General features: G+C 33.2%; 1 protein-coding gene across 1 annotated transcript; it reads right to left on the bottom strand.

The window, feature by feature from the left end:
• LOC148945581 (uncharacterized) lies at positions 1-26,428 on the bottom strand. Its single transcript, XM_089098759.1, has 2 exons — positions 26,274-26,428; positions 1-422 (listed from the first exon to the last, which is right to left on the bottom strand). Exons 1-2 carry the CDS (start codon positions 26,280-26,282, stop codon positions 72-74), a joined length of 360 nt encoding a protein of 119 aa, XP_088954885.1. The 5' UTR covers positions 26,283-26,428; the 3' UTR covers positions 1-71.

Raw genomic sequence — 26,428 nt, 5'->3', positions numbered from 1 at the left:
TACATTATTAAAAATTTTAATTTAAGATAAATTAACATCAAAACGTCAGATTTTATACAAATACTTCAAAATCAGCCCCAATAGCCTCCATAATAGTAATGATAAGGTGCATATCTGTAATATGGATAACCATATCTGTAGTAAGGATAGTAACTCCCATAGCCATAATATCGATAGGGATAGTATCTATAGTGACCAGTTTCTGCACTCTTCAAATCTTCTTGAATTGGACTTTCCACATCAGAAACTTCTCTTCTTAGCCTGGAGGTGCTCAAAGGATTCCACGGACGTTTCGTAACAAAATTATCTTCGAAATTATTAAGTTGTGGTGCAAAAGTACCAGATAGGAATGTATCAGCTGATTGCTCGATAGGTGGTCCTTGGGGCAATGCTGCACCGATACCAAGTAAAACAAGAAAAATCTGCAAAAAAGGCAATTAGAATGCTTAAAAATTTAGATTTGAATAATTTCTTTTCAAAAGAAAGTGGTTTTCAAATTGTTTTTTACAGAAGTTCAGACTTGATACACTTTATATACCTCTGCTTTAATTTCGTTTTTTCATTTATTCAGACAACTGCTCTTTACTTTAAACAACTGATGTTTATTCCTTTTATTCAAACTATGGATAATCTTTACCTTTTTGACTATCTAGCTCAAACTTGCATTCATCAATTCAATACAATGACCAGAATCGATATCAATATTTACTAAGCATAATTAAATCGTATAAAATCAAAAAGTAAGCAGTGATTGAAGAATAACAAAATTTTGTCAAATATATTATACCTTGAAAAAGAAAATGAAACACTGGCTTTGAATACACAAAGAAACTCGTTTTTGTTTTCAACCCCATTCTAACTTTTCCACGAAATTGCATAGTGATTTAAATGGGTTTTAGCTGCTAATTTTTTTTTTTCTAGAAACAGCTAGATAATTTGACTTATTATGCAGTCGCTTACCTTGAATTCAAATCTTTAATTGTGATTATACTATCATTTGTAGTTATTATTTAGTAGAAGGGGGGGGTCTACTCGTGACATGACCACGTGGTCCTGTCAGCATTTTTAATACTGACGGGACTCCAAATAAGGGCATAGCCTCCCTAGGGGAAATGAATTTCTGAGAAATTGATTGCGTAATCGATTGGGAATTTGGAACACCTGTGCTGTCAGTCATTAATCAAATTGTTTCCAGGCAAAGTTTAATAATGTCTGACAGGTCAACATTTCTCCAGGAATAGATCCAAGTCATTAATGTCTTTGCCTCGGAAACAACTCTTTTGGTCGAACTCCAAAGGATATTAATAACCAAACGCCATGGAAACAGTTCTCCAAGAAACATCTTAGCGATGAATTGTTTTAGCGAGGGAATCAGGTTTCTTATTAATTTGAAATGCATTAGCGCAGAGATGCCAAAAACAAAAGGAACACGCTGAAATTACGTTTAGGGATTATTTGGGCGAAACTGTTTTAGACAGGTTATGGAATTATTTCGGCGAAACAGTTGGAGACATTTTAAAAGATTTTTGAAGAGATTTTGGAAGAGGATTTGAGGATGAAACTCTGTGGTCGTTATAATACACAAGTTTCATTTGAACAGTGTTGTGAGGTCCTCTACCCTAACCCCAAAGGCTTCCAATCCCCCTACCCAACCCCGAAGGAAGCCCCCGGTCCTCAAAGGTCCACTGGGCTCCCAAAGGGCCCCCCGGCCCTCAAGGTTCCCCCAGACCCCCCCCCTCGGGGCCAAAAAGGGCCCCTCCCCCCTTTGGCCCCCCAAAGAGGCCCCTCTCCCTCCATCTCCTCCCTCCTCCTCCCCTCCCCCTCCCCTCCTCCCCTCCCCTCCTCCCCCCTCCTCATCCTCCCTCCTCCTCCTCCTCCCACCTCCTCCTCCCCTCCCCTCCTCCCCTCCCCTTCCCTCCCCCATTTTTTTACTTTTTTTTGTGCATTGAGACACAGAACGACCCCCTCCCCCGACCCCTCCCCCCTCCAAAGGTCTGATTTTTCAAAGTTCGTTTTGAATTTCCTTCGTTGAAATGCACGAGTTGGAATGTTTCAGTAGTGTTTGGTTGTGGTTTACCTTGTCACAGTTACATTTTCTTGATTTTTCAAAGTTCATTTTGAATTTCTTTCGTTGAAATGCAAGAGTTGGAATATTTCAGTAGTGTTTGCTTGTGGTTTACCTTGTCACAGTTACATTTTCTTGATTTTTCAAAGTTCATTTTGAATTTCTTTCATTGAAATGCAAGAGTTGGACTATTTTAGTAGTGTTTGGTTTACCTTGTCACAGTTACATTTTCTTGATTTTTCAAAGTTCATTTTGAATTTCTTTCATTGAAATGCATGAGTTGGAATATTTCAGTAGTGTTTCGTTGTGGTTTACCTTGTCACTGTTACATTTTCTTGATTGTTCAAAGTTCATTTTGAATTTCCTTTGTTGAAAGGCAAGAGTTGGAATATTTCAGTAGTGTGTTGTTGTAGGTTTACCTTGTCAATGTTACATTCTCATGATTTCTCAATGTTCAATTTAATTTTCATTCGCTGATAAGATAGCGTTGTTACATTTTTAAATCGTTTTGTCATTGCGTACTTCTTAACACTTGGATGATCTTGATTTTTCTAATTAAATTTTGTATTACTTACGTAATAATTAAATAGAATTTATAGGTATGGATGGGTTGGGTTTGGTTTACCTTGTCACAGTTACATTTTCTTGATTTTTCAAAGTTTATTTTGAATTTATTACATTGAAATGCAAGAGTTGGAATCTTTCAGTAGTGTTTGGTTGTGGTTTACCTTGTCACAGTTACATTCTCTTGATTTTTCAAAGTTCATTTTGAATTTCTTCCGTTGAAATGCAAGAGTTGGAATATTTCAGTTGTGTTTCGTTGTGGTTTACCTTGTCACAGTTACAGTTTCTTGATTTTTTCAAAGTTCATTTTGAATTTCTTTCGTTGAAATGCAAGAGTTGGAATATTTCAGTAGTGTTTGGTTATGGTTTTACCTTGTCACAGTTACATTTTCTTGATCTTTCAAAGTTCATTTTGAATTTCTTTCTTTGAAATGCAAGAGATGGAATATTTCAGTAGTGTTTGGTTGTGGTTTACCGTGTCACAGTTACATTTTCTTGATTTTTCAAAGTTGATTTTGAATTTTTTTCGTTGAAATGCAAGAGTTGGAATATTTCAGTAGTGTTTGGTTGTGGTTTACCATGTCACAGTTACAATTTCTTGATTTTTCAAAGTTCATTTTGAATTTCTTTCGTTGAAATGCAAGAGTTGGAATATTTCAGTAGTGTTTGGTTGTGGTTAACCTTGTCAGAGTTACATTTTCTTGATTTTTCAAAGTTCATTTTGAACTTCTTTCGTTGAAATGCAAGAGTTGGAATATTTCAGTAGTGTTTGGTTGTGGTTTACCTTGTCATGGTTACATTTTTATAATTTTTTCAAAGTTCATTTTGAATTTCTTTCGTTGAAATGCAAGAGTTGGAATATTTCAATTGTGTTTCGTTGTGGTTTACCTTGTCACAGTTACATTTTCTTGATTTTTCAAAGTTAATTTTGAATTTCTTTCGTTGAAATGCAAGAGTTGGAATATTTCAGTAGTGTTTGGTATTGGTTTACCTTGTCGAAGTTACATTTTCGTGAATTTTCAAAGTTCATTTTGAATTTTTTTCCTTGAAATGCAAGAGTTGAAATATTTCAATAGTGTTTGGTTGTGGTTTACCTTGTCACACTTACATTTCTTGATTTTTCAAAGTTAATTTTGTTTTTTTTTTCGCTGAAATGAAATAATTGGAATAAATCAGTAGTGTTTTGTCGTGGTTTATCTTGTCACAGTTACATTTTCTTGATTTTTCAATGTTCATTTTGAATTTCTTTCGTTGAAATGCAAGAGTTGGAATATTTCAGTAGTGTTTGGTTGTGGTTCACCTTGTCACAGTTACATTTTCTTGATTTTTCAAAGTTGATTTGAATTTCTTTCGTTGAAATGCAAGAGTTGGAATATTTCAGTTGTGTTTTGGTTGTGGTTTACCCTGTCACAGTTACATTTTCCTGATTTTTTCAAAGTTCATTTTGAATTTCTTTCGTTGAAATGCAAGAGTTGGAATATTTCAGTAGTGTTTGGTTGTGGTTTACCTTGTCACAGTTACATTTTCTTGATTTTTCAAAAGTTCATTTCGAATTTCTTTCGTTGAAATGCAAGAGTTGGAATATTTCAGTTGTGTTTCGATATGGTTTACCTTGTCACAGTTACATTTTCCTGATTTTTCAAAGTTCATTTTGAATTTCTTTCATTGAAATGCAAGAGTTGGAATATTTCAGTAGTGTTTGGTTGTGGTTTACCTTGTCACAGTTACATTTTCTTGATTTTTCAAAGTTTTTTTTGAATTTCTTTCTTTGAAATGCAAGAGTTGGTATATTTCAGTTGTGTTTGGATATGGTTTACCTTGTCAGAGTTAAATTCTCTTGATTTTTCAAAGTTCATTTTGAACTTCTTTTGTTGAAATGCCAGATTTGGAATATTTCAGTAGTGTTTGGTTGTGTTTCATCTTGTCACAGTTACATTGTAATGATTTTTCAAAGTTCATTTTGAACTTCATTAGTTGAAATGCATGAGTTGGAATATTTCAGTAGTGTTTGCTTCTGGTTTACCTTGTCATGGTAACATTTTATCAATTTTTCAAAGTTCATTTTGAATTTCTCTCGTTGAAATGCAAAAGTTGGAATATTTCAATTGTGTTTGGTTGTGGTTTACCTTGTCACAGTTACATTTTCTTGATTTTTCAAAGTTCATTTTGAATTTTTTTAGTTGAAATGCAAGAGTTGGAATATTTCAGTAGTGTTTGGTTGTGGTTTACCTTGTCACAGTTACATTTTATTTATTTTTCAAAGTTCATTTTGAATTTCTTTCATTGAAATGCAAGACTTGGAATATTTCAGTAATGTTTGGTTGTGGTTTACCTTTTCACAGTTACATTCTCTTGATTTTTCAAAGTTCATTTTGAATTTCTTCCGTTGAAATGCAAGAGTTGGAATATTTCAGTTGTGTTTCGTTGAGGTTTACCTTGTCACAGTTACATTTTCTTGATTTTTTCAAAGTTCATTTTGAATTTCTTTCGTTGAAATGCAAGAGTTGGAATATTTCAGTAGTGTTTGGTTATGGTTTTACCTTGTCACAGTTACTTTTTATTGATCTTTCAAAGTTAATTTTGAATTTCTTTCGTTTAAATGCAAGAGATGGAATATTTCAGTAGTGTTTGGTTGTGGTTTACCGTGTCACAGTTACATTTTCTTGATTTTTCAAAGTTGATTTTGAATTTATTTCGTTGAAATGCAAGAGTTGGAATATTTCAGTAGTGTTTGGTTGTGGTTTACCATGTAACAGTTACAATTTCTTGATTTTTAAAATTTCATTTTGAATTTCTTTCGTTGAAATGCAAGAGTTGGAATATTTCAGTAGTGTTTGGTTGTGGTTTACCTTGTCACAGTTACATTTTCTTGATTTTTCAAAGTTCATTTTGAAATTCTTTCGTTGAAATGCAAGAGTTGGAATATTTCAGTAGTGTTTGGTTGTGGTTTACCTTGTCATGGTTACATTTTCATAATTTTTTCAAAGTTCATTTTGAATTTCTTTCGTTGATATGCAAGAGTTGGAATTTTTCAGTAGTGTTTCGTTGTGGTTTACCTTGTCACAGTTACATTTTCTTGATTTTTCAAAGTTCATTTTGAATTTCTTTCGTTGAAATGCAAGAGTTTGAATATTTCAGTAGTGTTTGGTTGTGGTTTACCTTGTCGCAGTTACATTTTCTTGATTTTTCTAAGTTCATTTTGAATTTTTTTCATTGAAATGCAAGAGTTGGAATATTTCAGTAGTGTTTGGTTGTGGTTTACCTTTTCACACTTACATTTTCATGATTTTTCAAAGTTCATTTTGAATTTTTTTTCGCTGAAATGAATGAGTTGGAATAAATCAGTAGTGTTTTGTCGTGGGTTAACTTGTCACAGTTAAATTTTCTTGATTTTTCAAAGTTCATTTTGAATTTCTTTTTTTGAAATGCAAGAGTTGGAATATTTCAGTAGTGTTTGGTTGTGGTTCACCTTGTCACAGTTACATTTTCTTGATTTTTCAAAGTTGATTTGAATTTCTTTCGTTGAAATGCAAGAGTTGGAATATTTCAGTTGTGTTTTGGTTGTGGTTTACCTTGTCACAGTTACATTTTCCTGATTTTTTCAAAGTTCATTTTGAATTTCTTTGGTTGAAATGCAAGAGTTGGAATATTTCAGTAGTGTTTGGTTGTGGTTTACCGTGTCAAAGTTACATTTTCTTGATTTTTCAAAAGTTCATTTCGAATTTCTTTCGTTGAAATGCAAGAGTTGGAATATTTCAGTTGTGTTTCGATATGGTTTACCTTGTCACAGTTACATTTTCTTGATTTTTCAAAGTTCATTTTGAATTTTTTTCATTGAAATGCATTAGTTAGAATATTTCAGTACTGTTGTGTCTTGGTTTACCTTTTCACAGTTACATTTTATTGATTTTTCAAAGTTCATTTTGAATTTCTTTCGTTGAAATGCAAGAGTTGGAATATTTCAGTTGTGTTTGGTTGTGGTTTACCTTGTCAGAGTTAAATTCTCTTTATTTTTCAAAGTTCATTTTGAATTTCTTTAGTTGAAATGCAAGAGTTGGAATATTTCAGTAGTGTTTGGTTGTGGTTTACCTTGTCACAGTTACATTTTCTTGATTTTTCAAAGTTCATGTTGAAATTCTTTCGTTGAAATGCAAGAGTTGGAATATTTCAGTAGTGTTTGGTTGTGGTTTACCGTGTCAAGATTACATTTTCTTAATTTTTCAAAGTTCATTTTGAATTTCTCTCGTTGAAATGCAAAAGTTGGAATATTTCAATTGTGTTTCGTTGTGGTTTACCTTGTCACAGTTACATTTTCTTAATTTTTCAAAGTTCATTTTGAATTTCTTTCGTTGAAATGCAAGAGTTGGAATATTTCAGTAGTGTTTGGTTGTGGTTTACCTTGTCACAGTTACATTTTCTTGATTTTTCAAAGTTTATCTTGAATTTCTCTCGTTGATATGCAAGAGTTGGAATATTTCAGTAGTTTTTGGTTGTGGTTTACCGTGTCACAGTTACATTTTCTTGATTTTTCAAAGTTCATTTCGAATTTCTTTCGTTGAAATGCAAGAGTTGGAATATTTCAGTAGTATTTGGTTGTGGTTTACCTTGTCACAGTTACATTTTCTTGATTTTTTCAAAAGTTCATTTTGAGTTTCTTTCTTTGAAATGCAAGAGTTGGAATATTTCAATAGTGTTTGGTTATGGTATACCTTGTCACAGTTACATTTTCCTGATTCTTCAATGTTCATTTTGAATTTCTTCCATTGAAATGCAAGAGTTGGAATATTTCAGTAGTGTTTGGTTGTGGTTTACCTTGTCACAGTTACATTTTCTTGATTTTTCAAAATTAATTTTGAATTTCTTTCGTTGAAATGCAAGAGTTGGAATATTTCAGTAGTGTGTTGTTGTAGTTTACCTTGTCACAGTTACAATCCCTTAATTTTTCAAAAGTTCATTTTGAATTTCTTTCGTTGAAATGCAAGAGTTGGAATATTTCAGTAGTGTTTGGTTGTGGTTTACCTTGTCACAGTTACATTTTCTTAATTTTTCAAAGTTTATTTTGAATTTCTTTCGTTGCAATGCAAGAGTTGGAATATTTCAGTTGTGTTTCGTTGTGGTTTACCTTGTCACAGGTACATTTTCTTGATTTTTCAAAGTTTATTTTGAATTTCTTTTATTGAAATGCAAGAGTTGGAATATTTCAGTAGTGTTTGGTTGTGGTTTACCATGTCACAGTTACATTCTATCAATTTTTCATATTTCATTGTTAATATATTTCTTTGAAATGCACGAGTTGGAATATTTCAGAAGTGTTTGGTTGTGGTTTACCTTGTCACACTTACATTTTCTTGATTTTTCAAAGATCATTTTGAATTTCTTTCGTTGAAATGCAAGAGTTGGAATATTTCAGTAGTGTTTGGTTGTGGTTTACCTTGTCACAGTTACATTTTCTTGATTTTTCAAAGTTTATTTTGAATTTCATTCGTTGAAATGCAAGAGTTGGAATATTTCAGTAGTTTTGGGTTGTGGTTTACCTTGTCACAGTTAATTTTACTTGATTTTTCAAATTTCATTTGAATTTCTTTTGTAGAAATGCAATAGTTGGAATACTTCAGAAGTTTTTGGTTGTGATTTAACTTGTCACAGTTACATTTTATTGATTTTTAAAAGTTCATTTTGAATTTCTTTCATTGAAATGCAAGAGTTGGAATATTTCAGAAGTTTGGTTGTGGTTTACCTTGTCACAGTTACATTTTCTTGATTTTTCAAAGATCATTTTGAATTTCTTTCGTTGAAATGCAAGAGTTGGAATATTTCAGTAGTGTTTGGTTGTGGTTTACCATGTCACAGTTACATTTTCTTGATTCTTCAAAGTTCATTTTGAATTTCTTTCGTTGAAATGCAAGAGTTGGAATATTTCAGTAGTGTTTGGTTGTGGTTTACCTTGTCACAGTTACATTTTCTTGATTTTTCAAAGTTCATTTTGAATTTCTTTCGTTGAAAAGCAAGACTTGGAATATTTCAGTAGTGTTTGGTTGTGGTTTACCATGTCACAGTTACACTTTCTTGATTTTTCAAAGTTCATTTTGAATTTCTTTTGTTGAAATGCAAGAGTTGGAATATTTCAGTAGTGTTTGGTTGTGGTTTACCTTGTCACAGTTACATTTTCTTAATTTTTCAAAGTTCATTTTGAATTTCTTTCGTTGCAATACAAGAGTTGAAATATTTCAGTAGTGTTTGGCTGTGGTTTACCTTGTCACAGTTACATTTTCTTGATTTTTCAAAGTTCATTTTGAATTTCTTTCATTGAAATGCAAGAGTTGGAATATTTCAGTAGTGTTTGGTTGTGGTTTACCTTGTCACAGTTACATTTTCTTGATTTTTCAAAGTTCATTATGGATTTCTTTAGTTGAAATATGTTTTGTCGTGCTTTACCTTGACACAGTTAAATTTCCTGATTTTTGTTAGGTTAGGTTAGGCTAGATCAAGTTAGATTTAAGTTAGGTTAGGTTAGGTTAGCCTGCGTACGCGCACGTACGTAGGCTAACCTAACTTAACCTTAATCTAACTTGATCTAACCTAACCTAACCTAACAAAAATCAGGAAATTTAACTGTGTCAAGTTCAAGCACTAAAAAACATATTTCAAGTAGAGAAATCCATAATGAACTTTGAAAAATCAAGAGAATGTAACTCTGACAAAGTAAACAACAACGAAACACTACTGAAATATTCCAACTCTTGCATTTCAACGAAAGAAATTCAAAATGAACTTTGAAAAAATCAAGAAAATGTAACTGTGACAAGGTAAACCACAGCCAAACCCTACTGAAATATTTCAACTCTTGCATTTCAAGGAAAGAAATTCAGATGAAGTTTGAAAAATCAAGAAAATGTAACTGTGACAAGGTAAACCACAAGCAAACACTACTGAAATATTCCAACTCTTGCATTTCAACTAAAGAAATTCAAAATTAACTTTGAAAAATCAAGAAAATGTAACTGCGACAAGGTAAACCACAACCAAACACTACTGAAATATTCCAATTGTTACATTTCAACGAAATAAAGTCAAAATTAAATTTGAAAAATCAAGAACAAGTAACTGTGACAAGGTAAACCATAACCAAACACTACTGAAATATTTTAAATCTTGCATTTCAACGAAAGAAATTCAAAATGAACTTTGAAAAATCAATAAAATGTAACTGTGACAAGGTAAACCCCAACCAAACAATACTGAAATATTCAAACTCTTACATTTCAACGAAAGAAATTCAAAATGAACTTTGAAAAATCAAGAAAATGTAACTGTGACAAGGTAAACCACAACCAAACACTTCTGAAATATTCCAACTCTTGCATTTCAATGATAGAAATTAAAAATGAATTTTTAAAAATCAAGAAAATGTAACTGAAACAAGGTAAATCACAACGAAACACTACTGAAATATTCCAACTCTTGCATTTCAACTAAATAAATTCAAATGAACTTAGAAAAATCAAGAAAAAGTAACTGTGACAATGTAAACCACCACCCAACACTACTGAAATATTTCAACTCTTGCATTTCAACGAATGAAATTCACAATAAACTTTGAAAAATTAAGAAAATGTAACTGTGACAAGGTAAACCACAACCAAACACTACTGAAATATTCCAACTCTTGCATTTCAACGAAAGAAATTCAAAATGATCTTTGAAAAAGCAAGAAAATGTAAGTGTGACAAGGTAAACCACAACCAAACACTTCTGAAATATTCCAACTCTTGCATTTCAACGAAAGAAATTCAAAATGAACTTTGAAAAATCAAGATAATGTAACTGTGACATGGTAAACCACAACCAAACACTACTGAAATATTCCAACTCTTGCATTTCAACGAAAGAAATTCAAAATGAACTTTGAAAAATCAAGAAAATGTAACTGTGACAAGGTAAACCACAACGAAACACTACTGAAATATTCAAACTCTTGTATTTCAACGAAAGAAATTCAAAATAAACTTTGAAAAATTAAGAAAATGTAACTGTGACAAGGTAAACCACAACCATACACTACTGAAATATTCCAACTCTTGCATTTCAACGAAATAAATTCAAAATGAACTTTTGAAAAATTAAGGGATTGTAACTGTGACAAGGTAAACTACAACAACACACTACTGAAATATTCCAACTCTTGCATTTCAACGAAAGAAATTCAAAATTAACTTTGAAAAATCAAGAAAATGTAACTGTGACAAGGTAAACCACAACCAAACACTACTGAAATATTCCAACTCTTGCATTCAATGAAAGAAATTCAAAATGAACTTTGAAAAATCAAGAAAATGTAACTGTGACAAGGTAAACCACAACCAAACACTATTGAAATATTCCAACTCTTGCATTTCAATGAAAGAAATTCAAAATGAACCTTTGAAAAAATCAAGAAAATGTAACTGTGACAAGGTAAACCACAACCAAATACTACTGAAATATTCCAACTCTTGCATTTCAACGAAAGAAATTCGAAATGAACTTTAAAAAATCAAGAGAATGTAGCTGTGACAAGGTAAACCACAACAGAACACTAGTAAAATATTCCAACTGTTACATTGCAATGAAAGAAATTCAATATAAACATTAAAAAATCATGAAAATGTCACTGTGACAATGTAAACAACATCCAAACACAACTGAAATATTCCAACTCTTGCATTTCAAAGAAAAAAATTCAAAATAAACTTTTAAAAATCAAGAAAATGTAGCTGTGACAAGGTAAACCACTACCAAACACTACTGAAATATTCCAACTCTTGCATTTCAACGAAAGAAATTCAAAATGAACTTTGAAAAATCAAGAAAATGTAACTGTGACAAGGTAAACCACAACGAAACACAATTGAAATATTCCAACTTTTGCATTTCAACGAGAGAAATTCAAAATGAACTTTTAAAATTTAAGAAAATTTTACCATGACAATGTAAACCACAACCAAACACTACTGAAATATTCCAACTCTTGCATTTCAACGAAAGAATTTCAAAATGAACTTTGAAAAATCAAGAAAATGTAACTGTGACAAGGTAAACCACAACCAAACACTACTGAAATATTCCAACTCTTGCATTTCAACGATAGAAATTCAAAATGAACTTTGAAAAATCAAGATAATGTAACTCTGACAAGGCAAACCACAAACAAACACTACTGAAATATTCCAACTCTTGCATTTCAATGAAATAAATTCGAAATGAACTTTGAAAAATTAAGGGAATGTAACTCTGACAAGGTAAACCACAACCAAACACTACTGAAATATTCCAACTCTTGCATTTCAACTAAAGAAATTCAAAATTAACTTTTAAACATAAAGTGAATGTAACTGTGACAAGGTAACCCACAACCAAACACTACTGAAATATTCCAACTCTTGCATTTCAAAGAAAGAAATTCAAAATGAACTTTGAAAAATTAAGAGAATGTAACTGTGACAGGGTAAACTACAACAACACACTGCTGAAATATTCCAACTCTTGCATTTCAATGTAAGAAATTCAAAATAAACTTTGAAAAATCAAGAATATGTAACTGTGACAAGGTAAACCACAACCAAACACTACTGAAATATTCCAACTCTTGCATTTCAACGAAAGAAATTCGAAATGAACTTTGAAAAAATCATGAAAAATGTAACTGTGACACGGTAAACCACAACCAAACACTACTGAAATATTCCAACTCTTGCATTTCAACGAAGGAAATTCAAAATGAACTTTGAAAAATCAAGAAGATGTAACTGTGACAGTGTAAACTACAACAACACACTACTGAAATATTCCAACTCTTGCATTTCAACGAAAGAAATTCAAAACGAACTTTGAAAAATCAAGAATATGTAGATTTGAAAAGGTACAACACTACCACACACATGTGAAATATTCCAACTATTTCATTTCAATGAAAGAAAATCAGAAATAACTTTGAAAAATCAAGAAAATGTAACTGTGAAAAGGTAAACCATATCGAAACACTACGGAAATATTCCAACTCTTGCAGTTCAAGGTAAGAAACTCGAAATGAACTTTGAAAAATCAAGAAAATGTAACTGTGACAAGGTAAACCACAACAAAAAACTACTGAAATATTCCAACTCTTGCATTTCAACGAAAGAAATTCGAAATGAACTTTGAAAAATCAGGAAAATGTAACTGTGACAAGGTAAACCACAACCCAACACTACTGAAATATTCCAACTCTTGAATTTCAACGAAGGAAATTCAAAATGAACCTTAAAAAATCAAGAAAATGTAACTGTGACAAGGTAAACAACAACCAAACACTACCGAAATATTCCAACTCTTGCATTTCAACGCAAGAAATTCAAAATGAACTTTAAAAAATAACAAAAATGTAACTGTGAAATGGTAAACCACAAACAAACACTAATGAAATTTACCAAATCTTGCATTTCAACGAAAGAAATTCAAAATGAATTTTGAAAAATCAAGAGAATGTAACTGTGACAAGGTAAAACTACAACAACACACTACTGAAATATTCCAACTCTTGCCTTTCAACAAAGGAAATTCAAAATGAACTTTGAAAAATCAAGAAAATGTAACAGTGACAAGGTAAACCACAACCAAACACTACTGAAATATTCCAACTCTTGCATTTCAACGAAAGAAATTCAAAATGAACTTTGAAAAATCAAGAAAATGTAACTGTGACAATGTAAACCAAACACTACTAAAATATTCCACCTCTTGCATTTCAATAAAATAAATTCAAAATGAACTTTGAAAAATCAGTAAAATGTAACTGTGACAAGTTAAGCCAAAACCAAACACTACTGAAATATTCCAACTCTTTCATTTCAATGAAAGAAATTCAAAATGAACTTTGAAAAATCAAGAAAAGGTAACTGTGACAAGGTAAACCACAACCAAACACTACTGAAACATTCCAACTCTTGCATTTCAACGAAGGAAATTCAAAATGAACTTTGAAAAATCAGACCTTTGGAGGGGGGAGGGGTCGGGGGGAGGGGGTCGTTCTGTGTCTCAATGCACAAAAAAAAGTAAAAAAAATGGGGGAGGGAAGGGGAGGGGAGGGGACGAGGAGGTGGGAGGAGGAGGAGGAGGGAGGAGGAGGAGGGGGAGGAGGAGGGGAGGGGAGGGGAGGGGGAGGGGAGGAGGAGGGAGGAGATGGAGGGAGAGGGGCCCCTTTGGGGGGCCAAAGGGGGGAAGAGCCCTTTTGGGCCCCGGGGGGGGTCTGGGGGAACATTGAGGGCCGGGGGGCCCTTTGGGAGCCCAGTGGACCTTTGAGGACCGGGGGCTTCCTTCGGGGTTGGGTAGGGGGATTGGAAGCCTTTGGGGTTAGGGTAGAGGACCTCACAACACTGTTTAAATGAAACTTGTGTATTATAATGACCACAGAGTTTCATCCTCAAATCCTCTTCCAAAATCTCTTCAAAAATCTTCTTTTAAAATGTCTCTAACTGTTTCGCCGAAATAATTCCATAACCTGTCTAAAACAGTTTCGCCCAAATAATCCCTAAACGTAATTTCAGCGTGTTCCTTTTGTTTTTGGCATCTCTGCGCTAATGCATTTCAAATTAATAAGAAACCTGATTCCCGCGCTAAAACAATTCATTGCTAAGATTTTTCTTGGAGAATTGTTTCCATGGCGTTTGGTTATTAATATCCTTTGGAGTTCGACCAAAAGAGTTGTTTCCGAGGCAAAGACATTAATGACTTGGATCTATTCCTGGAGAAATTTTGACAGTATCTTTCAGAAATTAATTAACTTTGCCTGGAAACAACTTGATTAATGACTGACAGCACAGGTGTTCCAAATTCCCAATCGATTACGCAATCAATTTCTCAGAAATTCATTTCCCCTAGGGAGGCTATGCCCTTATTTGGAGTCCCGTCAGTATTAAAAATGCTGACAGGACCACGTGGTCATGTCACGAGTAGAACCCCCCCTTCTACTTTATTTTCTTTTTTGTATTCTGATATTTTATTTCTTTATTAAAATATCTTGATATAGTCCTTGTAATAAAGTGGCTAACGATATTGTATAAATGTGTTTCTCCTTTTAATCTAGACAGCATAAGAAATTGTTTTAGTTTTTAAATACACATATATATTTTCACTTTATTTTGAGCTAAAAGTTTGACTTTGACTATTTCAGAGAGCCATTAAATAAAAAAACAAGTTTTTTCAACTGAAAGTGAGGACCAAAATCAAAACTTAAAACAAACAGAAATTACTACGTATATTGGGGGGTTTTCCCCCTCCTCAGTACCCCGTTATTTACGCTAAAATTTGACCGTTTGTTCCAATTATTTACGAATGACTCCTGATGCACAAGGACCGTTTAATTAGAATAATAATGCTTTTTACAAATTCAAAAACACTTTAGCGTAAAGAGTGAAGTACTGAGGAGGGAGAAAACCCCTTTATATACGTAAAAATTTCTGATTGTTTTAAGTTTTAATGTTGCTTCTTACTTTCAGTTGAAAAAACTTGTTTTTTTAATTCAATTTCAAATAGTTTTTTAATTAATGATGGGAAATCCAGCTCTCCCTCGCATAGACGATTCCGCTTCTCCAAAAACTCCTTCATGGTAAGGTCCTCCCACGTAAGCACCCCTACCAGAAAATTCTTCCCCCAAAAGTAACTTTATACTTCCCAATAGTCAATACAATATGCTAGCAACGGGCAAAGTTCATATCTTGCAGCCCTTTCCCCGGGGGCGTTGGGGGGTTAAGTCACCCTCAAAGACATAGCTACTAAATCTTTCGACCATGCTGAACAAAATGGCTATCTCAAGATTTTTATTGGACAATTTTGGGTAAAAAAAAGGGAGTTTCGAGGGGGGCTAGCTGCCCTCCAATATTTTGGTTCACTTAAAATGGGCACTAGAACTTTTGATTTCAGATTAAAGGAGCCCTCCCTATATCTTCTAGAATCACTAGTTCAATACGGTCACCCTTAGGGAAAAACATAATAAAAACAAACAAATAAACAGACATCCATGATCTCGCATCTGGCAAAAAATTCAAAATTCCACATTTTTGTATATAGGAGCTTGAAACCTCTACAAAAGGGTTCTCTTATATCCTGAATCTCATGGTGCAATTTTCATTAAGATCACTTGATTTATTGGAAGTGTTTCTCTCCTTTTTCAAAAATTAATTAAAAAAAACTTTTCCGAAAAATAGGTTTATCAAAGAAAAGTAAAGGCTATTTTAAACTTGAGCTCGGCAGATACAAATACCGTTTAAAATTCAAACTCAAAACGACCAGAAATTACTATTAGAGAATAAATGAAACCAAAAACGAACAGAAATTAAATAGACAATCATAGCAAAAAAACATACAACAAATAATAATATAAATGAATAAATAGATCTTAAAGCAGGTAATGCTTAGATTGAATATGAAAATCAAGCTTAAAACGAAAAAAAATATTCCTATTGAAGTGTAAACAAAACTTAAGACGAACAGAAATTAAATTAACAATCAATACAAACAAACATACAATAGACATTAATGTAAATAAATAAATTATTCTTAAAATAAGTGAAATTTAAATTGAATATGCAAATCAAGCTTGAAACGAACAAAAATCACTACAAACAAGAGTTTGGGTATCACTCCGTTCTCTCACTGTAAATGTCTAAAACCTACTGCGTCATTGACGCTTTACTGAAAACCAATTTTATGACGAATATTTTCTTTTGTACTTAATATTGAAAAAAAAACATTAAAATTATAGTAAAATTTTGAACTGATGAGCTTTCAGCAATAAATATGATTATACATCAAATATTCAGTTCAATTTATTAGCTCTTTTTAAAGTTATTCAAGACGAATATAGTATCACAACAAACAAGAGTTTGGATACTGCCTCCTTCCTTAACTGTAAATAAAAACCAAAAGCTTACTGGGTCATTGGCGCTTAACTGAAAACGAATTATATTACAAATATTTTCTTTTACAGTTCTTACAGCATTGAAAATAAAAATGAAATTACAGTGAAATTAATTCATGAACGGATGGGTCTTTCAACAATTAATATTATTATACATCAAATATTCAATTTGATGTTGTTTATACTTTCCAAGACTTGTCAAGACGCATATTGTTTTCAGTTAAGCACCAATGACGCAGTACATTTTAGTTTTTTACAGTGAGAGAAGGAGGTGATACCCAAAATCTTGTTTGTAGGGATTTTTGTTCGTTTCAAGCTTGATTTGCATATTCAATTTTAGTATCACTCGTTTTAATTTTTTTCGTTTTAAGCTTGATTTTCATATTCAATCTAAGCATTACTCGCTTTAAGATCTATTTATTCATTTATACTATTACTTGTTGTATGTCTTTTTGATATGATTGTTTATTTAATTTCTGTTCGTTTTGGGTTTCATTTATTCTTTAATAGTAATTTATGATTGTTTTGAGTTTCAATTTTAACAGGTATTTGTATCTGCTGTCCTTAAGTTTAAAATGGCTTTTACTTCTTTTTGAAAAACTTATTTTTCGGAAAGTTTTTTTTTTAATTAATTTTTGTTCATTTTTGATTGCAAAAAGTTTCATGTTTTAAAAATTCCTTTTTTCAAATCAAACTTTTTTTTAAAAATCATATGCTCATTAAAGCATCAAAATTTGGAGCAAAGTAACAATATCAAAGTGAAAAAATGGGTTTTTGTCAACCTCGGAGTTTTTATTATCTGATGTTTAAACTATTTTTAACAATATGTCTATCTTATAATTTTTATAGGATGGGTTTGGGGAAAAAGGGCGGAGAGGGGGGGGGGGGCTAATTAACCTTCGGTCTCTTTTGACTCTTTAAAAGTGAACTAGAACTTTCTATTTTCAATCAAATGAGGCCTCTCTGAAGTTTATACGACCATCCCTTCTATAAGAACCATATACATCCCCAGAGTATAACTTACATCACCTGTCCCTGTACCCTGTGGGGTTGTTTCGGCCCCGGAGTTTTAATATCTGATGGTTGAACTATTTTTAACAAAATGGTCACCTCAAATTTTTATCTGATGGGTTTATCCATCCGATAAACCCAAAGGTGTGGAGGGCAAGAGGGGCTAGTTGCCCTCCGATCTTTTTCTCTCTGAGAAAATGAATTACAGCTTTTAATTTCCATTCAATTGAACCCTATCTGATGTTTATACGAGCACCCCTTCTATAAGAACAATATACATCCCAAGATTATAACCTACAACACCTGTCCCTGAGCCCTGGGGGGTTGTTTCGACCCTGGAGTTTTAATATCTCATGGTTGAACTATTTTTAACAAAGTGGTCACCTCAAAATTTTATCGGATAGGTTTATCCATCCCATAAACCCAAAGGTGTGGAGGGCAGGAGGGGCTAGTTGCCCTCCAATCTTTTTTCACTATGAGAATATGAACTACAACTATTAATTTCCATTCAAATCAACCCTCTCTGAAGTTTTTACGGGCCTCCCTTTCATAAGAACCAAATACGGTCCCGGAGCATAGCTTACAATGCCTTCCCCCGGGCCCTGGGGGGTTGTGTCGACAACGGAGTTTTTGTTATCTGACCTTTGAACTATTTTGAAAAAAATGGCTCTCTCAAAGCTCTAATCGGATGAGTTGAGGAAAAACTCATCCTTCTCAATGAACTATATATGCCTCCAGAGCATTACTTACAACGCCTGCCTCCGGGCCCTGGGGGTTGTGTCGACCCCGGAGTTTTCGTCAAATGATCTTTGAGGTATTTTCAAAAAATGGCCATCTCAAAGTTCTTTTAAGATGGGTTTGAGGAAAAAGGGCATGGAGGGGGGGCTAGTTGCCCTCTGATATCATTTGACTATTTAAAAGTGAACAAGAACTTTTAATTTCTAATCAAATGAGCCCTCTCCGAAGATTATACGAGTATACCTTCCATAAGAACCATACATGCCCCCAGAGCAATACTTACAACGCCTACCCCGGACTGGGGGGGGGGAGTATTGACCAAGGTGTTTTTTTTTATCTAACCTTTGAACTATTCTTAACCAAATGACCATACGTAAAAGAGTTTTGTTATATGATCTTTGAAATATTTTTAACAAAATGGCTGCCTCAAATTTTTATCAGATGTATTTGGGGAAAAGGGCTTGTGGGGAGGGTCTAGTTGCTCTTCGATCACTTTTGATTGTTAAAAAAGGCACCAGAACTCTTGATTTCCAATCGAATGAGCCCCCTTTCAAGTTTATACGACGACCCCTTCTATATGAAGTGCCTCTGGGGAAAAAATAAATGGAGTGTGGGGGAGGCTAGCTGCCCTCCAATCACTTTTGACTCTTGAAAAGTGAATTACAACTTTCAATTTCCAATCAAATGAGCCCTCTATGAAATTTATACGAGCATCCCTTCCATAACAACCATATATGCCCCCAGGGCATAAATTACAACGCCTACCCTTGGGCCATGGGGGGCTGTGTCGACACTGGAGTTTTTTTTTAATTGAACTTTGAAATATTTTTAACAAAAACCTATCTTATAATTTTTATCTGATCTATTTAGGGCTTGGATGGGGGGGGGGGGTAGTTTCCCTCCGATGTTTTTTCTTTACTCTTAAAAAGTGAACAAGAGCTTTTAATTTCCAATCAAATGAGCCCTCTTCAAAGTTTTTACGAGAATCCCTTCCATAAGAACTATATATGCCCCTAGAGCATTACTCATAACGCCTGCCTCCGGGCCCTAGGGGGTTGCGTCCACACAGGAATTTTTCTTATCTGACCTTTGAACTATTTGTAATGAATTGGCTATTATAAAATTTTATCGGATGGGCTTGGGGAAAAAGGGTATGGGGGGGGGGGCTAGTTGCCCTTGGCTGCCTTTTGACTTTCAAAGTGAACTAGAACTTTCAATGTCCAATCAAATGAGCCCTATCTGAAGTTTATACGAGCATGCTTTTCATAAGAACCATATACGCCCCCAGGATAACACTTACAAAGCCTATATTCCGAGCCCTGAGGGGTGTTTGTTATCTAATTTTTGAACAATTTCCAAAAAACTGGCTATCTCAAAATTTGTAGCGGATGGGTTAGGGGAAAAAGGGCGTGGGGGGTAATTGCCCTTAACTCTCTTGACTCTTAAAAACTGAACTAGAACTTTCAATTTTTCAATCAAATGAGCCCTCTATAAAGTTTTATACGAGCGTCCCTTTCATAATAGCCATACACGCCCTTAGGGCATAACTTAGAACGCCTTCCTGGGCCCTAGGGAGTTGTATTGACACCGGAGTTTTTTTATCCGACCTTTTTTTTAACAAAATTTTTAGCAAAATATCTATCTAAAAATTTTCATAAGATGGGTTTGGAAAAAGAAGGCGTGGGGGGGGGGGGGCTAGCTGCCATCGTATATCTTTTGACTATTAAAAAGTGAGCTCGAACTTTTAATTTCCAATCAAATGAGTCCTCTCTGAAGTTTATACGAGCATTGCTTTCATAAGATCCATATATACCCCAGGGCATAACTTACAACACGTGCCCCCGGGCCCCCGAAGGGGTTGTGTCAACACCTGAGTTTTTTCTGACTTTTGAGCAATTTTTGAATTAATGCCTATCTCAAAATTATTATTGGATGCATTTGGGGAAAAAGAGGCATGGGGAGGGGGGCTAGTTGCCCACCAATGTCTTTTGACCCTTAAAAACTGACCTAAAAATTTCAATTTCCAATCAAATGAGCCCTCTCTGAAGTTTTTACGAGCATCCCTTCAATAACAACCATGTTTTCCACCAAGGCATAACTTTCAACAACTGCCCTCTGGCCCTTTGGGGTTGTGTTGACCCCGAAGTTTTGGTTACATGGTCTTTAAACTATTTTTAGCAAACCCTATCTCTAAGTTCTTATCGGATGGGTTTGAGAAAAAAAGGGCTAGGTACCCTCCAATATTTTTTGACTCTTAAAAAGTGAACTAGAAATTTCAATTTCCAATCAAATGAGCCCTCTTTGAAGTTTATACGAGCATCCCTTCCATGGGACCCATATAGGCCCCCAGGACAAAACTTACAACGCCTGCCCCGGGGCCCTGGGGGGGTGGGGGGTTGTGTTGACACCAGAATTTTTGTTATATGATCTTTGACCTATTTTTAACGACATAGCTATCTCAAAAAATTTATCGGATACATTTGGAAAAAAAAAAGGTTTGGGGAAGAGAAGCTGGTTACCCTCCGATATCTTTTGACGCTTAAAAAGTGAATTAGAACTTTTGATTTCCAATCAAATGAGCCCTCTTTGAATTTTATACGAGCATTCCTTCCATAAGAGCCATATATACCCCCAGGGCAACGCTTCTACGACAACGCTTTCTATAAAAACCTTAATTGCCTCCAGGGCATACCTTACAACCCGTGTCCGGAGAACTTTTGGGGGAGTTTCCTCCTCATAACCATAGTTTCTATAGGGAAATCAACTACGTAGAACAAAATGGCTATCTCAAAATTTTGATTGAATGTGTTTGGGGAACTGATGGGCGTGGAAGGGGTGTTAGTTGCCTTCCAGTCACTTTTGACCCTTAAAAAGGGCACTAGAACTCTCGATTTTCAATCGAATAAGCCCCTTTTGAAGTTTCTATGACCACCCCTTCCATATGAAGTGCCTCTGGGAAAAAAAATAATAATAATAACAATAATAGTAAGACATTGGAGCCGTATGGCCTTTACTATAAGCAACCCTATAGCGTTGCCTTTGATTAGGCAAATTTTCTCAGGCTCGTAGCTTCTGAAGGGTAACATTATACTTCATGAACTTTATATATTTTGAATAAGAATCAAAATTTGATTCTTTTGATGTACCAATTGTTATAAAGACTCTGTTTCTTATAGTTTCGGTTACTATTGAGCCGCATCGCTCCTTTCTTATAGTCCGTTACCACGAACTGTTTGAAACGGCAGCTAATGTATTTCTTTAGCTACAGTAATAGGTAGCAATTTTTAGGAATCAGAAACAAAATTTATAAAATGATACAGAAAATATATGTATAGAAAACTTAGTTGATTAAATTTGCCAAAGACTAAATGAAAAACCTCCACAATGTGTTTGGTTAAAATCATAAGATTAATCTTTACCACTGATTTTATATTAGTGGTAAACTAATTTTATATTAGTACCCGTTTTGTGTGCTTAAAGCAAACAGTGAAACAGATCGTGACGAGCTGCAAGCAAAGAGTGACTACGGTTAATAGTAAGCAAAATCCTGCGAAAGGATAATAATTTTATAATTATTTATAATAACTTATAAATGATATAAAAATGAAACAAATAGTTTATAAATGATATAAAGATATATATAATAATAAATAAATGATAATTTATAATAATTTATAATTAAGATATAATAATTTATAAATGAGAAGAGTTCACTTTTTATCCGTCATCCAGATATATAAAACTCATTAATTTTAGTTACCTATTACGTTACCTGTTAAGAATTATAAGCCCGGGAGAATTTATCTAATTTAAAAAAAGGAAGAATCGCTTTTTAAAAGGCCAGAGACCTTGATGAAAATCACACCTTGATGAAAATGAAGGCCATCAAGTAACCTAGACATCACTCTCTACGCCAAGCGGTGCCCGGCAGGAGACCTGGGTCAAGAAAGTCAAGTAAGCTAGAGGAAAGATCACGGATGGGTTTTTGTCTACGATTTTTTCCCCGGGTGGTTGAATCCGACTAATGGTCCTAAAAGATTAGGAGAGGGCTTAGTAAAACAGAAATTAGAAGTTTTAGTGACTTTGAAAGCGACCAAAAAGACTTTTCCAAGGAAAATGACACTTTTTGCCATTTTTTGGCACCCAACTACGGTTTTGATGGAAAAAACAACCAAATTACTATCGAATGAAATCCTTTGAGATACCCAACGGTTTTAAAATATCTGAGGTCCATAATCTGAGCTACCAAGTGGCTGAAGAACTAATACTGAATGGTGGAACATTCGTTTACGGACATTCAAGTAGTCCAAACAAGATATTTTTTCTTATTTTTGTCCTATGTGTGGAGGTTTAGACGAGAGCGCTTATCACTTGATGTGGGAATGTGAGGAGCTGAGTGATTGGAGACTGGAAGTGTTTGGTAGAGGGGATTATGATTTTGAGCGGTTGGTGAATTTGAGTGCGGATGAGTGTTTTATGGGTATCAGAAGCTTGGCACAATTCCTTCGTCTCGCAATGAATCAGAGAAGTAGATTTCTGTAGGATTATGTTAGGTTATATGCAATTTCTTTGTAATGGTTCTTTGTTTATATTTTTTGCCATTGCCTATGGACTTTTAGCGCAAATAATTTCTATTCTATATGGCTAATATTGACATTTTTTTTATGTTGCATTTAAATAAGTTGATCCACTTAATTTTTCGTAAAATTATATTCGGTGATGCATAATTGTACATCAGCCATTAACGACAAGGGGCAGTGGTTCATTTTGTAGGCTTTAGGGGGCTGCCAGATGGCTGAAAGACTGTATTTGAACGCCTGAGTTACCTAACTCTCTATGAGCCATACAATAAATTTAGAAAGGGAGTTTGTATGTGTATGTGTGGGGGGATAGGAATTAATATTTCCTCTTTTATTTAGACTAAGCCAGTATTAGGGTGCTACGGGGTGATAGCTCTGTTTTCATTGGGGAAAATATTTCTGATTTTTTTAAGCCTGCTTTTTATAATTCTCTGTTTTATTTTTCCAAATTTTGTTACTAAAGTCTTATGTTTTATACCTAACTTTATTTCTTTGGTGTGGTCACTATAACACGGAAGTACCGATAGTCTTAAACAAATTTATAAACATTATTTGAAACTAGAAAATACTTAAGACGACCAGAAAAAAAAATGGCTAATATTATTGAATTTATATAAATATGCATATCAATTAAATATATGGAATTAAAATAACTACTTCAAGCATATAAAATTATTATTTTGAGCTTTTTGGTGTATTTTGTGTTTGTTTTAGTATTTTAGAGAGCAATGTTTGAATTACAAATTTTAGAAAAATTCAAAAAATAATTTTAAGTAACTAAGGGGAAAATCTATTTTTAAATATGAAATTCAACTAAATTGCTGGTATTACTGTATTAATTTGTCAATTTATTATAGGCACTCAAAATAGGTGCTCTAACTACAAATTTCATTCTGATTACTTCTTCTCATAAATGAACAGTTCAGGGAACACAACTAGACTAAAGGAATTTTGAGAAATTCTGATTTATACATAATTAAGCATGCATTTTAGAGTCTGAAATCACTTTATCGAAAACTCCTCTTGGTTAAGCCAAAGAATTGTGCAGCAATACCAATAAGTTTTTATTTATGCAATATATGAAAGGGGCGTATATGAAAGGGGCTGTGCCCTCCTCAACGCCTCGCTCTTTACGCTAAAGTTTGACTTTCTCACAACTCTTATTTTTTTTAAACAACAAAAAACTTTAGCGTAAAGAACGAGGTGTTGATGAGGGGACAGCCCCTTTCATATACGAAATAATTTCTGTTCGTTTTAAGTTTTGACGTCGTTCCTTACTTTCAGTTAAAAAAACTTTTTTTTTTAATTTTAGGAATTGTGCAGCAATATCAATAAGTTTTTGTTTGTGCAATAAAAATCTCTAGAAATACAGGACTTATATGAATTTAAACTTTAACAATGGTGTATTGTGGTTAAACAGTTGGTTTCTGGTTAAACAGATTTTGGTTAAAATTAATAAATATCAGGCGATTCTTGTGTTTTACAGCATCAATTTCTGGGTAGTAATATAACAAAATCATATTCTTACTTATATTTATTTTATGCATTATAAACCTGGTCCATATACTATAATTGACTGCAAAGGGATTGAAAATTTCAGAAAACTGTCAAATTTTCCGAATTGTAAAATTGTTCAAAAGGGATAAACAGCCAAATTATAGGATAATTTTGGAATATATGGAAAATGTTGTAAAATCTCGAGGATTCTATAAGAAAGTGAGTCCTATTCTCTTTCCACCCTGTGTGCTGCCGTAGTTGAAATGTTGCTTTGTTCAATAAAATAAATCACTGAGCTGCTTTTGTTTTAAAAATTTTGGTTTATATCTAACTAATACAATACAAAAGTATGCTTTTAGCCCTTAATTCTCATCCTAAGCTATTTATTTGGGTTTTGTCTTTTCGGATAACAAAGCTAAACTGAATCATTCTAGAAAAATTCAAAAGCTATGCTAAGCAATTATTAAGCACAGTTTTATCTAAAAGCTTTATCTAGAAAAACGAGAACAGATTATGAGGTGGCATGCATAATTTAATTACTGTATGTAACAATTTAATGCAGGTATTAAAAATGTCTGTTGTTAATCATTCATTTTGTGCTTATCATTTGTATTTAAATATTTCAGAGAACTTTACTTCCAGATTCTTAAAGACTTCACAAAATATTAAATAATTTTGATGCATTATATTAACCAGAGGTGTAAGTTCGTCAAAATCACTAGCGAGGGCAAAGTTTGAGCTAATTTTCCCAATTTAAGTGAAAATGAAAGTGAAAACGGAAAAATGAACCATATAGTACCATAAGCGTAAAAATGTTTTAAAGAAAACAGACTGATTTCTGTGGATGCTTGAATTATGCAGGCTTATCTTAGTTTTGACGATATTTTTGAAGAAACTTTGTTTCAGATGGGGGGGGGGCAAACTGGAGTCTGAGGAAGGGAAAACATAGGTCTCTGAGGGGTAGTTGCCCTACCCCTTCCCCACTATCCCACAGCAAGTTACACCCCTGATATTAACTATAAATACCGTGTAAAGCGAAATGAATTGAATGCCATCCCTACCGTACTATGTACTACAGCACCGTACTATCCCTACAATATAGTGCAAATTTTCATCTTGATTTCCTATGAACATTAAAAATGAATGCTGCAAGCAGTTTAAGTAAAGATTTTAAGATTTTTGTTTATATTTTCACACCTCAAGATTAAAACTCAACTGAAGAAATATAAAGAAATTTCAATTAATTATTTTATGTATTTTAATTAATTATTCAGTGGCATTCTAAGTAAGAAATAGTTTTAAAAACAAATTAAGAGGCTATACGTTAAGATTCTAGAATTAAGAGACTGAAGAAATGTTAAGAAATTGTGATTCATCCATTTATATATTTCAATGAATTGTTCAGTGTTGGCTTTTGTTAACCTTTCATTTTGTTGTTGTCACTTGTATTTGAATATTTAAGAAACTTCTACGGCCAGATTATTAAAGACTTCACATTATATATTAAATAATTTTTATACATTATACTAACTATAGAATTATGTGTAAACTAAATTGAATGTCTCGCAGCATTATATAAACTTTTGTCTTGATTTCATATCAACAAATGACTGCTGTAATGTAGTTAAAATAAAGATTTTGATGTTTTTGTCTATATTTTCACATCTGAAATAATAGAACTTGACTGAAGGAATGCCCAAAAATTTTATTTAATTATCTTATATATTTTAATTAATTATTCAGCAGTATTCTAATTAAGAAATAGTTTAAAAAACAAATTAAGTGGTTAGATGTGCTGCAAATATTTGGTAGTATATAGCAATACTGTATAAAGCTGCGTCTCAATTTAATATAGGAATTAAAAATTACTGTTCTAAACACTTACATAGTTCATTTTGAGCTTATTGCTTCTATTTGAGGATATCAGAGGACAAAACTCGACTGAAGATTTTGGAAAAATTTCGCTTTATATAGACCTAAAAATCACACATAAATTCGTAAGCTTTTCACCATTCGGTTCTAATATTTAAGTCTGAAAAC

Source organism: Artemia sp. Qi Xiang Cuo, chromosome 13 (genome assembly GCF_049724085.1).
Source record: "Artemia sp. Qi Xiang Cuo chromosome 13, ASM4972408v1, whole genome shotgun sequence".
NCBI lineage: Eukaryota > Metazoa > Arthropoda > Branchiopoda > Anostraca > Artemiidae > Artemia > Artemia sp. Qi Xiang Cuo.
The sequence above is the reverse complement of the archived record's forward strand: the minus strand, read 5'-3'. Positions and strand labels throughout refer to the sequence as shown.